At 41.4% G+C, this 17,889-nt stretch overlaps 1 protein-coding gene across 6 annotated transcripts in view; it reads left to right on the forward strand.

The window, feature by feature from the left end:
* ppp2r3b (protein phosphatase 2, regulatory subunit B'', beta) overlaps positions 1–17,889 on the forward strand; it is an 87,738-nt gene that overhangs the window by 38,665 nt on the left and 31,184 nt on the right. For all 6 annotated transcript variants that reach the window (XM_055636466.1, XM_055636465.1, XM_055636462.1 and 3 more), the window contains 3 exons: positions 6,472–6,657; positions 9,981–10,084; positions 14,394–14,496. In XM_055636466.1, coding sequence (XP_055492441.1) covers positions 6,472–6,657; positions 9,981–10,084; positions 14,394–14,496 — 393 coding nt within the window. The remainder of the gene's footprint in view (positions 1–6,471; positions 6,658–9,980; positions 10,085–14,393; positions 14,497–17,889) is intronic.

Here is a 17,889-nt window from a genome sequence, read left to right on the forward strand (position 1 = left end):
TCTTCACTAAGGAAGACATAAATAATCTGCCGGAAATAGCAGGGGACCGCGGGTCAAAGGAGTTGGAGGAATTGAGTGAAATCCAGGTTAGTCGGGAAGTGGTGTTGGGTAAATTGAATGGATTAAAGGCCGATAAATCCCCAGGGCCAGATAGGCTGCATCCCAGAGTACTTAAGGAAGTAGCTCCAGAAATAATGGATGCATTAGTAATAATCTTTCAAAACTCTTTAGATTCTGGAGTAGTTCCTGAGGATTGGCGGGTAGCAAACGTAACCTCACTTTTTAAGAAGGGAGGGAGAGAGAAAACGGGGAATTACAGACCAGTTAGTCTAACATCGGTAGTGGGGAAACTGCTAGAGTCAGTTATTAAAGATGGGATAGCAGCACATTTGGAAAGTGATGAAATCATTGGACAAAGTCAGCATGGATTTACAAAAGGTAAATCATGTCTGACGAATCTTATAGAATTTTTCGAGGATGTAACTAGTAGCGTGGATAGGGGAGAACCAGTGGATGTGGTGTATCTGGACTTCCAGAAGGCTTTCGACAAGGTCCCACATAAGAGATTAGTATACAAACTTAAAGCACACGGCTTTGGGGGTTCAGTATTGATGTGGAAAGAGAACTGGCTGGCAAACAGGAAGCAAAGAGCAGGAGTAAACGGGTCCTTTTCACAATGGCAGGCAGTGACTAGTGGGGTACCGCAAGGCTCAGGGCTGGGACCCCAGCTATTTATAATATATATATTAATGATCTGGATGAGGGAATTGAAGGCAATATCTCCAAGTTTGCGGACGACACTAAGCTGGGGGGCAGTGTTAGCTGTGAGGAGGATGCTAGGAGACTGCAAGGTGACTTGGATAGGCTGGGTGAGTGGGCAAATGTTTGGCAGATGCAGTATAATGTGGATAAATGTGAGGTTATCCATTTTGGTGGCAAAAACAGGAAAGCAGACTATTATCTAAATGGTGGCCGACTAGGAAAAGGGGAGATGCAGCGAGACCTGGGTGTCATGGTACACTAGTCATTGAAAGTAGGCATGCAGGTGCAGCAGGCAGTGAAGAAAGCGAATAGTATGTTAGCTTTCATAGCAAAAGGATTTGAGTATAGGAGCAGGGAGGTTCTACTGCAGTTGTACAGGGTCTTGGTGAGACCACACCTGGAGTATTGCGTACAGTTTTGTCTCCAAATCTGAGAATTATTGCCATAGAGGGAGCGCAGAGAAGGTTCACCAGACTTATTCCTGGGATGTCAGGACTGTCTTATGAAGAAAGACTGGATAGACTTGGTTTATACTCTCTAGAATTTAGGAGATTGAGAGGGGATCTTATAGAAACTTACAAAATTCTTAAGGGGTTGGACAGGCTAGATGCAGGAAGATTGCTCCCGATGTTGGGGAAGTCCAGGACAAGGGGTCACAGCTTAAGGATAAGGGGGAAATCCTTTAAAACCGAGATGAGAAGAATTTTTTTCACACAGAGAGTGGTGAATCTCTGGAACTCTCTGCCACAGAGGTTAGTCGAGGCCAGTTCATTGGCGATATTTAAGAGGGAGTTAGATGTGGCCCTTGTGGCTAAGGGGATCAGGGGGTATGGAGAGAAGGCAGGTACGGGATACTGAGTTGGATGATCAGCCATGATCATATTGAATGGCGGTGCAGGCTCGAAGGGCCGAATGGCCTACTCCTGCACCTAATTTCTATGTTTCTATGACGCTATATCCGCCTTTACAGCTACTCTGTTTTAATTCAGTTCAAGACCATGGGGCAGTACATTGGCCATAAAGTTGCTACCTAAAAGTGGCAGAGACCCGGAATTGATCCTGAATATGGGTGCTGCCTATATGGAGTTTGCTCCTTTTCCCTTTGATCGCATGGGTATTCTCCAGGTGCTCTTGTTTCCTTCCACATTCCAAAGGTGTGCAGGAACCTTGTCTGTGTGTTGACCCCCCCCCCCCCATAATACAGAACAGGAGATAAAAGTTCAGTGCGTCTATAGACCATATCTGAATAAATAAACACATGCAGTGCAATAGGCTGTTATTGTTTGGAGTTTGGTGGTGGACCCTTTCACCAGTTTAAATTTCATTTTGAGTAATTTTGGAGTATCTCTTGCGCTCTGAAGCAAGAGTTACTCCAGCTCCAGAGAGTTATTCTGCGTTGGTTTTCAGCAGTCGCGGCATGGCGGCGACCGGACAGCAATGGCAGCCAGATCTCCCACAATGCAAAGAAAGGGAGAAAGTGCCCGGCGCCAACCAGTTGCTGTGGCAGTGCACATGTGCAGGGTGGTCGGTGATGTGCTGACCGTGGTTGTGCGTATGTGCAGGGGGAGGATGTGCAGACCATGATAGTCCGCATGTGCAAGGCGGCCGGCCGTGCTGGCGGATGAGGAGTAGCCGGAGAGCGGAGACCCGAGACCTGGCCAAAGACCCGGCGGCCCGGATATACTTTTGATTAAGTGCAATGAAGGATTACTGGAATGGGAATGCTTGTTCTTTGGGTAGAGACTGAGCAGGTTGGGTTTATTAAACCCTCGGGTTTAGAAGAATAAGAGATGTTTCATTGATACATGCAACATTCTTACCTGGATTGACAAGATGGATGCAGTAGTGTTTAGAACCAAGGATTTCATTCTGAAAGAACAGGTTGTCGGTCCAGGTCTGTGAGAAATTCTCCCAAAGATTGCTAAATATTGTTCAATTGCTAGGAATGGTCAAGACAGATTAATATATTTTGTGGATGTGGGAACTGAAGGGAAATGGGGTTAGTAGAGGAAAGTAGTTTAAGGTAAAAATCAGCTGTTATCCATATGAATGTTGGAGCTGGCATGGAAGACTGATTGGCTTCCTGCTTTTAGGTTTCTTAATATTTTGTCTAACACGAGACATGGAGTATAAATAATGTAGCTTAATTGTACTTTTCAATTTTGAAGATGTTATAAGGAAAAGTAATTTTTGGATCTTGGTGTATCCATTGTGAGGTGGTGACTCGTGGCCAAAAGTATGGATTTTTGGGCATGAAATGTTTTTTGGAACCAATCATTGCTATGTCCATTGGATTCTGTCTCTCAATTTGTCCTTGAGTCACTTTGACTCAACCCAATTATATGAACAAAATAGAAAGATATTGGACTGCAGCATGTGGAAGCACTCCATTTAATCTATGGTAAAAGCTGTTGAACTGATGTCTGCCTGCCTCCTCGGTCTCATAAAATGCTGTGTCTTTTTGTAAGAAAGTTTATAGTAGCAAATGGGTATTGGAGATGGGCCAAATTCTATAAATTGCAAAATGTGTGTGCTAAATTGACCTTGGCATACTGTCTAGTCTTGTGCAGATATTATTGCTTGTCAGTATTGAATGTTGCCAAGATTTCTGAATGCATTCACTCTCCCTCGATTTATTTGCTGAAATAATTTTTAATTTGTGTGTAATATTTAGAAATGTGTCCACCAAAATAAAGGGATCAGTATGAGCAGTATGAAATTGTGGAATTAAATGCTGTGGCTATAGTGTGGGATTGGATCATAATGCAAAATTATAGCATGAGAAGGAAATAGGGAATTCAGAATAATTTGCATAAAAGAACTTTGATATGTATATATACATCACTAACAACCATTTTGCTACACTGATGATTGCAATTCACAATGAGATGAGTGACAATTTGATCCTAGTGTATTGGATAAAGAATGTTATCCAGATGACTTGCAGATTTTCTTCCAAGTAACAGGATATAATTTTTTTGGCAATCGCATTTATATTTCCTGTCAAATAAACTGATGTTATGTATTATTTTTCAATGGAGGAATGTGATTTGTATGCACATGCAGTGTTGATGGAACTTTGGGCATTTGCCAATTGTCCCTTAAATCTGGAATACAAAATGCACCCAGTGCATGTTCCCTGAGCATCTCGATTCAAGAGTTGTAGGGAAGCTTTGCGATAACTCGTACAAGCCATCTCTAAAGATTGTCTAAAATTGAAAGTCTGTGCATATAAAATGCTGCTTGTCCTTGCACTGGCTACTGTTTACTGTTTTGTATCTGTTTAGAGTCAGTCTCTTGAGTTGCAAATTGCTATCATAAAATTCAATTTAATCTGACATGTTTGGGATTTTGGTACCGAAGTAGCAGATTGAGCTATAGGATGTTTCACTCAGAGGGTGATGTGTATATGGAATGAGCTGCCAGGAGAAGTTGTAGAGGGTATAGTTCTGACAGTTAAAATACATTTGGGCAAGGGCATGGATGGCAAAGGTTTAGAATGATGTAGGCCAGCACAGGCAAGTTGGACTAGCTCAGTTAGGCAACTTGGTCATTATGGACGAGTTGAGCCGAAGGGGGACTGTATCCTTGCTACATAGCTCCATGATTCTGTTATTTTGATTAATACTCCAAGATATACATTCCCAGTGCGTTTAAAAGGTGTGCACGCAACAGAACCATCTAAGTATAAAGAGAGTGTGGTAACTAATGTTCTGGTAAGTCAGATGCCAAACAATTGAGATTTCTAAACAGTTGGATAACAGATTATTGTTTTACTTGGACTACTATGATTCTTGAATATCTTTGCTAGCTGCTTAAGTTTCCTCCTTTTCAAATGACGGCGTCCGTTTTTAAATTTACATAACCAGATTCTTCCATCAATTCTTCAGCCAAATGAAAATTCTCATCTGCCCTGTTTTCAAGGTGTCTTCTTCACAATCCCCAAGGGGAGACAGCTGCTTCATAGCTCCAGCAACCTGAGTTCAATCCTGATCTCTGGTGCCATTTGTGTGGATTTAGTGTCATAGTCATGCAGCACGAAAACAGGCCCGTTGGCCTAGCTTGCCCATGCCGACCAAGGCGCCCCATCTACACTAGTCCCGCCTGTTTTCATTTGGCCCATATCACTCTAAACCTTTCCTATATATGTATCTGTCAAAATGCCTCTTAAATATTGTTTTCATTTCTGCGTCAACTTCCTCCTCCAGCAGCGCATCCCAAGTACCCACAAATAAGTAAATCAATCTGGAAAAAAAAGTATCTGAGCCAATATATTCTGTTTATGAATTTGTCATCTTTTATAAGCGAATCTATTTCATATCTCATAGCCAACAATAATCGTTAATATGGCAGTGAAGAATGTGCTACTCTGCCCTCTACCCTCAAGCCTGCTTCACTGTTCAACAAGATCATATCTGATATTCTTCTTCAATGTTGTTTTCTTGCCGTAAGCCTGCAATCTTTTGGTTCCTTACATCTAAAAATTGATTGATTTCAATGTTGAAAAAATTGGTGATGGAGCTTCCTCATTCCTCCAGGGTAGAACATTCTGTAGATTATCTGCCCTGTTGAATGAAGAAATATTTTGCTTGTCAGTCCTAGATGGCCTAGATGGCCTTTTTGAGACTAACTTCAAATTGTAGATTCCTCCTTTTGGAATTTTCTATACTTCAATTTTCATTGTTGTAAACTGAGAAAAAAAAGTTTACTCTGGCTCTACCCATGATAAATCTACCACCCCAGGAACCATTTTGATGGATCTTTACTGCCTTTCCCATTTTAGCACATTTATCCTTTTTTAAGGTAAGAACAAATACATACACAATACTCAGATATGATCGCACCAAAGCACTTTTTTTTTCGCAGTATGACAGTCTTCCACTTGCAATGACAAAAGAGGCAAACGTATTATTTGTTTTTCTTACTGTCTGCTTCACTGGCAGGTTGCCTTTCAACAACTTGTGCTCAGGGGCACCTACATTCCATTGAACATCAGCAGTACCCAAGCGGTACTATTTAACATCTTCCGCTTAGGTTGCCACCTGGATGTTAAACTAGACTGCAGTATAAGGAGAATAAACTGGATGATCAAAATTGCAGGCAGCACAAATGAAATCAAAAGCAATCAAATTTGTTTTGTCTTTTTCCCTTTTGAAAATATTGGAGCAAAACAGGAATTAGATGTACTTAGTTTAATTTGTGTCTTTTAACTGTGAAAATCTTGCAATATCAATAGATTTTTAAAGCCTAATATATGACGTAGAAAGTTTGTACAGCTGAACATTGCATCTACAAAATGATACTTCTGACAACGGGGTACTTACTTAGTACTGACAGGCATGCTATATTAGATTTTGTGTTCAGATCTTGACCCTAATGTCCAAGATGCAAACTCATAATGACAAAAATATGAGGCAAGTATGATTCAGGCTCTTGACGATTCTAAGGTACACAAAATTGCTGGAGAAACTCAGCGGGTGCAGCAGCATCTATGGAGCGAAGGAAATAGGCAACGTTTCGGGCCAAAACCCTTCTTCAGATTCTTGACGATTCTAAGCATTTATCTCGTGTTATTCCACAGAAGTTAACATGGATGGATAAAATCTATTCTAACCTAAATTGTTTGTCCTATTAAGGTAGCATTTGATGTCTAAGTGGCTTGTTTTCTATGTATGGATGAACTAAATGTCGGTTATTTATTTCTGATAGGTTCAAGCAAAGAAAGAGAGCCTCTTGCCTCCGACACTGAGCGAGTGCATTCCAAAATTTTATTTTCCTCAAGGGTGCCCTAAGAAAACATTTAATGTAGATGCAGTAATTGCCAGAATAGAAAATGCTTTTGTTGAGTTTGAGAATGAAAAAGCAACCTTGGAAGATATGGGAAAAATTGCCAAGGTAAGATTTTGTTAATACTTTGCGTATTGTATCATGGGGTCCATTTCTAATTGTTTCATGAATAATTTTGTATAAGGAACTACCAAATATCGATATTTAATAATGATAATCAAAAATAACAAGATTCTGGAAATCTGAAACAAGAACAGAAAACAATATTCACTCTTTTGAACATTGGAAACGTTCAAAGTAATGAATCCAACCGTGCCACATTCTCTTTTAGGATTAGTATTTCTTTCAAAGTTTGGATAATCCTTTTTTTATTAGCAATGAATCTATTGGAATGGTCAAATCTAAGTACAGGTGCACAACCTTTTATCCGAAGATCCAAATAACGGAAACCTCCGAATAACATTTTTTCGGTCCTTGAAGAAAGGTCCTTGAAAACGTTCACCGAGGGCAGCCCGCAGAGGTGACAGCGGAACCTCCGGTCGGTCCTCGACGAAAGGGAAACTAAATCCCTATTCATAAAAGAGAAGGTGAGGGTATATTGCGCGGGAGGGTTAATAATTGACAATATGCTGCTACCTGCCCGCTGAGTTAAAAAGTTCCCACGGTAGACACGATACACAGTGTATCTCGAGTCTTGCGTGGGAATTTTTTAACTCAGCGTGCAGGCAGCAGCAGATTGGCGCTCCCTTCAGTTTCACCCCACCTACACCCCTCTGCTTCCCGGCCATGTGTGTGACCCCATCCCTCCCCTCTCCAGCTCCCCGCTCATTGCACCGGCGCGGGGGCTTTGTACTGTCTTCACGTCGGCGATCAGGTCAGTGGTCGGCGACGTCAGCACCAATTCAGTCGACCACCAGACCCACCGCAAGCACGGTCAGGATCAGATTGGACAGCCAACGCAGCCCAGCCCAGGCCCAACTACAGAGCAACCTGGGTTGCGGATGACGGGGCGCAGAACCCGTAGGGGCCCACAGCGGGTTCCCAGTCCTGCGGCCACCTCCATCCCCTGTACCGCCCCCGCAGTTGCAGAGGGAGGGGGCAGGGGCGGTACAGTTCCCAGTCTCTCAGCCAGGTCAAAAAACAACGTCAGGACCAGTCCCCGGGGCCAGACGACAGAGAAAGAACTGTCCAGAGGAACACGTCAGCCAGTCCAGGGGGGTGGCTGGAGACGTCAGGACCAACGGGACAGCAACCCCCAGGCCCACTGCAAGCACGGAGATCCCAGAGACCCACAGCCAGCAGCAACTCCAGCCCAGCCCCGCTCCAACTCCAGAGGAACACGTAGGGGCAGAAGCTGATGGTGTGCCAGGTAGTCTTGTTCTTGGGGTGGCACAGCTCGGGCTGTGGGCAAACTGCCACTTGTTGCCGTAGCGGCCCATCGGGGAGAGGATTCCTCTGGAATTGGAGGGGGGTATTGTGCTGTTTGATCGCCCCCTGCTATCCCAGGGTCAGGGAGACACAGCGGCTTTTTAGACTGGTGGGCAATCACTTCCAAAGTTCTGCCCACACAGTCAGTACACCTCTCCTACACTGCATTTCATACAAACATTTATTCTGCAAGAAAAAACTACATTGAAGACTCAAACTCGCGACCGAGTAACTGCCAGGATCGAGGCGCAAACTTGCGACCTAGCTTGGGGATTCAAGAATCCCCGAGCTAGGCCGCCTAAGGGCATGTAGCCCCGCTAGGGTGTCATGAGTGCGAGAGGTGATTCAATGCTGTGGGCACATTTACAAATTCAGGAATTCATTCAACACACTGCATTTCATACAGACATTTATTCTGCAAGAAAAAACGACATTGAAGACTCAAACTCGCGACCGAGTAACTGCCGGGATCAAGGCGCAAACTCGCGACCTTGCGGATATGAGCCGAGCACTCTACCACTGAGCCAGCCATTAAAATCTACGCTAAAAAATTTCCATTCCGAAGACCGACAAATTCTGAATTACGAAAAGTGTCTGGTCCCAAGGCTTTCGGATAAAAGGTTGTGCACCTGTAATAACATTGGGATATGCTATGAGTATGAAAATAAATGGTATTAGTGAAGGCACAGACATCTGTTCTGTAGCTCAACTCGGAATCAAATTCAGCAAGAAGTCACAATTGTTCTGGCTCACTTCAGACAAATGACAGAAATCTGCATTTGTGTAAGTGGCTGAAGATAATGACCAAGGTCACTATTGGCAAATAAATTGTGCATGGAACATGAAGTGATTGACACGGGTAGAATTACATGCCATCAAGCTTTTAGGCAATAGGTGAAGGAGTAGGCCATTCGGCCCTTCAAGCCAGCACTGTCATTCAATGTGATCATGGCAGATCATCCACAATCAGTACCCCATTCCTGCCTTCTCCCCATATCCCCTGACTCTGCTATCTTCAAGAGCCCTATCTAGTTCTCTCTTGAAAGTATCCAGAGAACTGGCCTCCATCGCCCTCTGACGCAGAGAATTCCACAGACTCACAACTCTCTGTGTGGAAAAAGTGTTTCCTCATCTCCATTCTAAATGGCTTACCCCTTATTCTTAAACTGTGGCCCCTGGTTCTGGACTCCCCCAAAATTGGGAACATGTTTTCTTCCTCTAGTGTGTCCAAACCCTTAATAATCTTAGGTACACAAAAAAGCTGGAGAAAGTCAGCGGGTGCAGCAGCATCTATGGAGCAAAGGGAAAAGGCAACTTTTCGGGCCAAAACCCTTCTTAATAATCTTATATGTTTTAATAAGATTGCCTCTCATCCTTCTAAATTCCAGAGTATGCAAGCTCAGCCGCTGCATTCTCTCATCATATGACAGTCCCGCCATCCCGGGAATTAACCTTGTGAACCTATGCTGCACTCCCTCAATAGCAAGAATGTCCTGCCTCAAATTTGGAGACCAAAACTGCGCACAATACTCCAGGTGTGGTCTCACTAGGAAGCTCTTCGCTTCTATACTCAACTCCTCTTGTTATGAAGGCCAATATGCCATTTGCTTTCTTCACTGCCTGCCTGATTGATAATTCAGGGGAGCTACTAGAATATGGTAGTGTGATAATCCTGTTCATCCCCAAACACCAGGCACTGCACAGATCATCCTATTTGTTTTCTTTGGTATATTTATCCTCGCCCATTTTCCTTTATTCCTTTTTAAATGCTGGCCACTTTGGATATCTTTGTCTAGGAAGTGGCCAAGTGCTAAAATCTTGAGTTCTAGTTCCACCAAGATGTTGAATGTGCAAGTATGTTCCTTACTATTTCTCGTTTTCTTTTAAGTTTGTTTTTGCCTTGGCTTTGTTTGATTCCATTCCTATCAATCACTCATTGCCCCATTCTCTATACTAAACTTTAGTATTTCTTATTTAACGAATGGCATTTGTTTATTTAAAAGGCATGTGACTGCCCTCTGTATTGGAAATCCCCGTTGTTTTGCGCTGCTGGTGGGGAAAGAACTGGATATGTATCTGTCCATAAGTTTATTGCAATGTGGAGGAAGTAAGTGTTTTGTTCTTCTGCATTCTCCTCTCTCTTAATTGTAACTTGTAGTGATGGGGTTGTTTTACTTTCTTTCCCTGAAAAACTTAGTGGTGAGGGTATCCATAACCCAGACCAGATCCAAGTAACCTTTCTATACCAACATTTGCTGCTTATTTCATTGGTAATTAACTAAAAGAAATTTGGGAGTCCACAATTGATTTTCAATTTTAAGCAGTGTGTTTTTTATCAGTGCAGCAACACTCTAAAAATATACATTTTACCTTTTGTGATGCAAGCATGTAATCATCTGTATTATGTTCAAGTTCGAAGACAGATCATAAGAAAATTTGAAACCACCAGTGCTGATTTTATCTTTGCTTTTGTGGGACATTGTGTATTTAAAGTTAAACTAACTTTCAACAGAGCTGGCTCACTTTGTAACAGATCAAAATTGCATGGAAATATATTTGAGTTTTATAACTTTTCACATTTTTCGGCTCTTATAATCTGCTTATAGTATCTTTACACAAATAGCTCTTATGAAAGTTACAGCAGGGTGGCCAGTATTAATGGATAAAAGCTGAAAGGAAAAAGCTGCATCGATAATGTTTTATTATTAATGTTTCATGTTTCATGTGTCATTCCTAACTGTCACTATGTCATGTCACTTGCGGGCGCAGCACCAAGGCAAATTTGTTGTATGTGAATACTTGGCCAATAAACTGGTAAACATGTGACTAACTTTTTTAGAATCTTGTTTCAATTTGTTACGAATATCTTGACACACTTAGAAACAACACTTGTCTTAATCATACTGCTTATCAGCAGGTGCTTAATATGTGAATTATTATTTAAAGGAGTGCATTTTATTAATATCACCAAAATTAGATACATATTAATCATGGTGTCATTGTTGTCGTGCCCACCTTTTCAGAGCAGCTGATTGTTTTCTACTGTCAAAATTGTGTATATATGGCATTTAGATTGCTTAATTTAGCAACTTCCTCTCTTTTGTCAAAAACTATTCCTCTATTTCTGCTCAATCCACACTGTGGTGATCTGTGCCAGGGTTCTTTTGATACCAGCAGTTTTCTGGTTCTTTATAATTGATGTTCCCATGTTAAACCAGATAGTATCTGCAGGCTTTCAATCATGGATTTATTGAGTCCAAGCCAAATCTTCTACAGTTGAGCTTTCTCTTGAATCTATTAAAGGTATTTATGAATGGAAAATCTAGAAGGATAGCTTTGGGTTATTTTGAACTTTTAACAAGAAATAATTTTGGCATGAAATGTAGCATTGTTACAATCAGAGACTTTTAATGTCATAACACGCTGTAGTAATCAGTAATGCTTCTATAGATCAAAACAAGTTTCATTATTACTGGTCATAATTGTATTCTTTTAGTATCTTTATCCAGAGAATTATATAAGAAATGTATACCTCCCCTATCTTTTTTGTTTAAATGACTTAATTTAATGTAACAATTTGATTGGAGTCACACTCAATAGACAATAGGTGCAGGAGTAGGCCATTCGGCCCCTCGAGCCAGCACCGCCATTCAATGGTGATCATCCATAATCAATACCCCGTTGCTGCCTTCTCTCCATATCCTTTGACTCTACTATCTTTAAGAGCTCTGTCTAGCTCTCTCTTGAAAGCATCCAGAGAACCAGTCTCCACCACTCTGTGATGCAGAGTATTCCACAGACTCACAACTCTCTGTGTAAAAAGGTTTTTCCTCATCTCGGTTCTAAAAGACTAACCCCTTATTCTGAAACTGTGGTCCCTGGTTCTGGACTCTCCCAACATCGGGAACATATTTCCTGCCTCTAGTGTGTACAAACGCTTAATAATCTTATGTGTTTCAATAAGGTATCCTTCCTCTCATCCTTCTAAATTCCAGAGTGTACAAGCCCACCCACTTCATTCCATCAACATATGACAGTCCCGGAAGTTAACCTGGTAAACCTACGCTGCACTCCCTCAATAGCAAGAATCTCCTTCCTTAAATTGGGAGACCAAAACAGCACACAATACTTCAGGTGTGGTCTCACTAGGGCCCTATGCAACTGCAGAAGGACCTCTTTTCTCTATACTCAACTCCTCTTGTTATGAAGGACACCATGCCATTTGCTTTCTTTACTGCCTGCTGTACCTGCATGCTTACTTTCATTGGCTGATGAACAAGGACGCCCAGATCCCGTTGTACCTACCCTTTTCCCAACTTGACTCCATTGAGATAAAAATCTGCCTTCCTGTTTTTGCCACCAAAGTGGATAACCTCACGTTTACGCATATTAAACTGCATCTGCCCACTCACCCAACCTGTCCAAGTCATCCTGCATCCTCATAGCATCCTCCTCACAGTTCACACTGCCACCCAGCTTTGTGTCATCTCCAAATTTTAATCCCTTCATCTATCCTTACGCACTACTATCCTTACACATTAAATTAAAGTTATATGTTCATTTGTGGGATCATAAGCCCAGTGGACACTGTTGGTAAGGCATTTATTGCCCTTGAGAATGCGGTAGTGGAGTGTCATCTTGAACTACCACAGTTCCTGTCAAACTACTCCCACACTGCTATTGGGAATGAATTGCAGGATATAAATAAATGACATTGAGGAAACCATAATTATATTTCTGCATCAATATGTTGTGCAAATTGGAGGGGGGGATATATCCTATCCATCTATTGTCACATTTGTCAGAATGGTTTAGGTAACTGACGCCAGTGCATTTTGTCAACAATGACCACGGCAGCCACTATGCACCAGCAGAGGAGGGTGGTAGATGTCTTGCTTTGGATGGTGTAAACATTCTGGAATGCTCATGGATTGCATCTGCCTACATTGGATATTCCATCATCTTACTCCTTAAAAGACTGTAGACTGTCAGTAGTTGGTCCTTACCATACAATGCCAAGAGTTGTGTAGTTAAATTCTTGTGTTAGTGATTCTTTGCCTTGCACTCTTGCGGAACTGATGCTACTTGTCACCCATCAGCCTTTAGCTGAATATTGTCGGGGTCTTTGCAAACCGACACGGAGTGCTTTGTTTACCGAGGACATGTGAATAGAACTGTAAAGAGTGCAATCGGCACTTCTGTGCTGATGATGAAAAGCAGATGGCAGCAGAAAAAAGTTCAGCTTGGGTCACTGGCCTGGGGAACTCCTGCTGTGGTGTCCTATGTTGACATCCAGGAACCACGACCATCTTGTGTGATGATGCATCTTCAGCCTTTAATGTTATTCCCTTGGTGATCATTGACTTCAGTTTTACCAGGGCACATTGATACCATACTTGGGCAACTATTGTGGTCCAGGGCAGTTTCACCAAACCTTTAGAATTGCTCGTTTCTCCTTCTTTGGACCAAAACATTGCGAGCTAAAATAAACTGCACTGGCCAAACTCAAAATTGACATTGGTGAGTGTGTCGGATGCATTGTGTACTGTTAAATGACAGTGGAGTGGGCAGCAATTGGATTGGATTTGTCCTACTATTTGGACATGCCAATGTTGCATTTACACTATAATAAGTTGACAAGAGGCACAGCTGGATCTGGAGTATAAATCTCCATACCACAACCAGCATGTTATCCAGTCCCATAGACTTTGCTACACCAAGTGCCTTTGATCATTTCTTAAAATAGCATTGACTGAATCAAACTAGCTAAAGATGAGCTTCTGTAGCAGTGACAATGTCTGCAGGAAGCAGAGAAAATTAATTGACTTGGCACTTCTGGCTGAATATAGATGTGATGAGCCAAATTGTTTTTATTTCTGTTCTATACTCTTGACTGCAGTTCAGCTTGTCAAATTGTTGTCTTGTGAACATCTGAAAATCAAGGTTAAAAGAGGACAGCAGATGACTGTGTCATCATGCAAATAGCAGTATAGGGAATAGTATTTGTTTATTAATTCATGAGATTTGAAAAATGCCATCATTTATTGTTAATCCGTAAATAATTTTCCCATACTCCTGGAGAATAATAACTTCATTTGGAGGGATATGCATCACGTGCAGGCAGAGTAGATTAATTTAACTTGGCATCATGATCAACACTGACGTTGTAGGCTGAAATAGCTGCTCCTATGCTGTACCATTCTAAGTTCTATATTATGCCCACTTTGGTGCATAGTTACTTTCATGAACATGGCCTTATCTTGCAACATTGCATCCAGCTGCCAAAGGCTTCCTATATCTGAAAAGAATGCAAATAATTAGTTTATTTTGCCAGTTGACTGATGTAATTATCGAGGCATGCATTGGAAATTTGTTTTTAAATTCTATGTGTTGAATATGTCTTTCTTGTAAATCAGAATCTTGCAAAACTGCCATGATGATGTTTCTAAATTCGTACATCTTCTGTCAAAACCTGGATGCAACTACTTGGAGCAGGATGACTTCATTCCATTGATACAGGTGCACTGTTTTATGACACAATTTTCATGCTGATTTTTTGAGATTTCATTGTTACTAATCTATGTAAAGAATAGTCAGACACGTTTTTTGAAAGTTGGCTAGAAGTCAGTTAATACGGGTTACTCCATAGATGTTTATTATTTCCCTGTATAATAATTTGATAACATTCAGCACCAATTTAAAAAAAAATGCCTTTAAGCTTTTGAATTCATTTCAAGTAGCTTGCCATACTCAAAACTGCTTCATTAATGATAAATTAAAGGTGAGAAGGGAGCAATAACTAGCAGGACTAGCTTCTCTGATACTGTATCAAATGTTTTGGTTGTAACTGGTATCTGGGCAAACTATATTTATTCAACTAATAATAAAAAGCAAACTGCATTCCAAGGGACTCATCACTTAGCCAAGGAATACCCAATTTTCAGAAGATGTATATTAAAATAAGGTTAAGGAAATTAATTCCCACTAACCCCTGTGGGGAGAGAATTGGGTGTATGTTATCAACTTTTTTGAAAGATTCTAACAGTCATCAACTATTACAGATCAAGCTCCACCTAGAACCTAAACTTGCAGACCAGTCTGCATTTAAAAATGATCCTGAGTATGTGCTACATTATTGGAAGTGACATCTTTACAAACATTAAAAGAATGCACTGTTGGTTTAAAATAAACATGAAAGATTCACTTACTTGAAAATGATAACGTTTGTTTAGGGGTTATCCCTCAATTTGCAGTAACTAAACATATTATTTAAATATCATCGTTGGTTGTGTGTGATATTTATTTTATTGTCGGCGCAGATTTGCCTATATCACAATCGTGGTGTATCATATTTAATTAATTGATTTTGTCTATGAAATGCTTTGGATTGTCTTGTGGTATGAAAGATTCCTTAAATGCAAAATGTTTCACTATGGTACATAAATTTAGACCAATTCCATATTTGATTATAAACCAACATGAATTGTTCTAACATTGGATGCATATAAAATGCTGTTTAATTTTAAGTGTTCTGATTATTAAAGGACAGTGCAATTCAAGGGCCTTGTCAAGGTGTCGAGGACAATTCTGTTTCTTTTTATTAGTTCTTGGATTAAATGCCTTTTTGGATGTGAATTTGTTTTCATTGAGTAAAGATGTAGGATATGATCTGTGGTGTATAAAATAATCTAATTCTCAATGCAAAAAGACAACTGAGCACACTTTAAAACCTTGAGAAAAATTCTGATTAAGAATTTGCATCCACTGCATGGAATAATAAATATTGTGGAATAATATTTGATTCTGTGTAAATATTCTTCATCATAAAAGTAAACATTTGATTTTGGAACAAATGAAAACTGAAGATTGAACACTCCATGGGAGGCTGTGGCTGTATGTGTTTACACAGTGCGCATTAGCTGAATGTTTCATGGTATTATTGAATAAATAGTCATGAAACATTTGTTGGGGGAATAAGCGAGTTTGGTATTCTGAAAAACACAAGGAATCGGGGGATTGGCCTGAGGTCACTCGTGATAAACACTCTCGGCAACTGTGCCGACCACATGCACACAGACCTGCACCTCATCCACAGCCAAGTGCTGCCGAACTGCCACTGGACTATCCCCGTCCCCTCCCGAGTGCCCCAACCCCATCCAGGGGCAGCCAGAGACATTTGGGGCGACCTCAGACTGAAGGGAGCCCAGGCCCACAGTCGGCGCGGAGAAGAAGCTCCAACACCATTTCAACTCTGCCTGTCCCGTCGGGCCAACCGACAGCCCTGGACCGACAGGACACCAGGCCCAACGCCAGCGAGGAGAAGAAGCGCCAACTCAACTGCTCCGTGCTGGTATCCCGCCCGTCCAGGGCAGCCGGTCAACCCGGCGCGACAGGCAGGGTCGAGCTGGAGCCAGCGTTTTCCCCCACCCCCCTCCCCCCCCCCCCAACCCTCTGTACTGGCTGCAAGCCTGGGCCGGCACTCCCAGCCAACTCCCGCCGGCCCAGGGCCACCCCGGGCATCCCCAGACCCCCCCAGACAGGGACGGGACAATCGGGAACTGCCCAGCAGCAGCTCAACAGCGCCTGCAGTGCCGGAGACCATGGTCCGACCCCTGACCACGGACGAAACGCGGGTCTGCACCCATGTAGCAGCACAGCCGCCGAGAGTTTATCACGAGCGACTCATGACCTGGGCATGCGCAGTCGGAATAACAAACTCGCTTATTGGAGGCATTTTATTGCAAGCTTTCACAATGCAGAAATGTCTTAGGACACTTATCTGTCCATAAACCAACTAGACATCACTAATGCATTTTGTTGTCTCTGTACTGTACACTGACAATGACAATTAAAATTATCTGAATCTGAATCTGATATTCCCTAGAATATATCTCTTTGAGGCATTTCAGTGCAAATGATATATTATAATGCAAAACATACTGCGCCATTAAATATATGCGTTGTGTTTTCTTGTTCCTAAACTAAAGTTCAAAAGAAAGTGAATGGAATGTAACTGCAAAATGTGCAGAATAATAGGATCTAAGAATAGATGCAAAAATTGTGTTGTGGGATGCTTGTAAAAATTCCATCCTTGCTTTTCTTCAAACAGCCCCTCTCACACCTCCCCACCATTCCAAAAATACTCGATCATTAATATAGCCCTGCATTTAAGATTGACAATGCATGTTGGATGGATTCTCGTGCCCATTATTTCCCCCATTTTGTCTTATACCTTTGTCACTTATCAATATTTTGTAAGATGTGGATGCTGCCATCAAACCAGCTGTTGACAGGAAGAGTGTAGAAGTTATTTCAGTGAAATAATTAATTCTGGCATTTGATCTTTCTTTTTGCATCATGAGCCAGTGACATTTGATCTGACTCTTTTGATAAATGAAATAAAAATCTGTTCAGAGTGAAATCAATTTCTTTTGGTAACCCTTAAAGCATTGATTTATGTGTTCTATATATTGCTTCATTCAGAGTGGTTAGGTTTCTGAGTGAAGCCTCACCTTTCCATTTAAAATGCATGGAAACAGTTTATAAGTAAACATACCATCTTAATCAATGCAACACTCAAGGTCAGATTTTTCCCTTGGCAATTTTTTAATGCAAAAGTTCAGTTTAGCCAACTTTTTAGTTTTGGAGAAAGAAGTAAACTATGCTGTTCATTGATCTGCAACAAAATGGAAATGGAGAAATCTACATTCAACATACAACAGTCAATGCTAAGCTTATTTTGCGGGAGTGAAGGGGAGGATTAACTGGGTCGGGTGGCAAGTTATCCTTCCCAAGTATTACAAAATTGGTAATGCCTTTTTAGAAAGTGTTCTATCTTCTATTTCTGCTTATAAAAGAAGAAAGGCAGCTGTGCAGTATCTGCATTTAACGTGCATTGAGCTGTTTTCCGAG

This window comes from Leucoraja erinacea, chromosome 6, assembly GCF_028641065.1.
Source record: "Leucoraja erinacea ecotype New England chromosome 6, Leri_hhj_1, whole genome shotgun sequence".
Lineage (NCBI taxonomy): Eukaryota > Metazoa > Chordata > Chondrichthyes > Rajiformes > Rajidae > Leucoraja > Leucoraja erinaceus.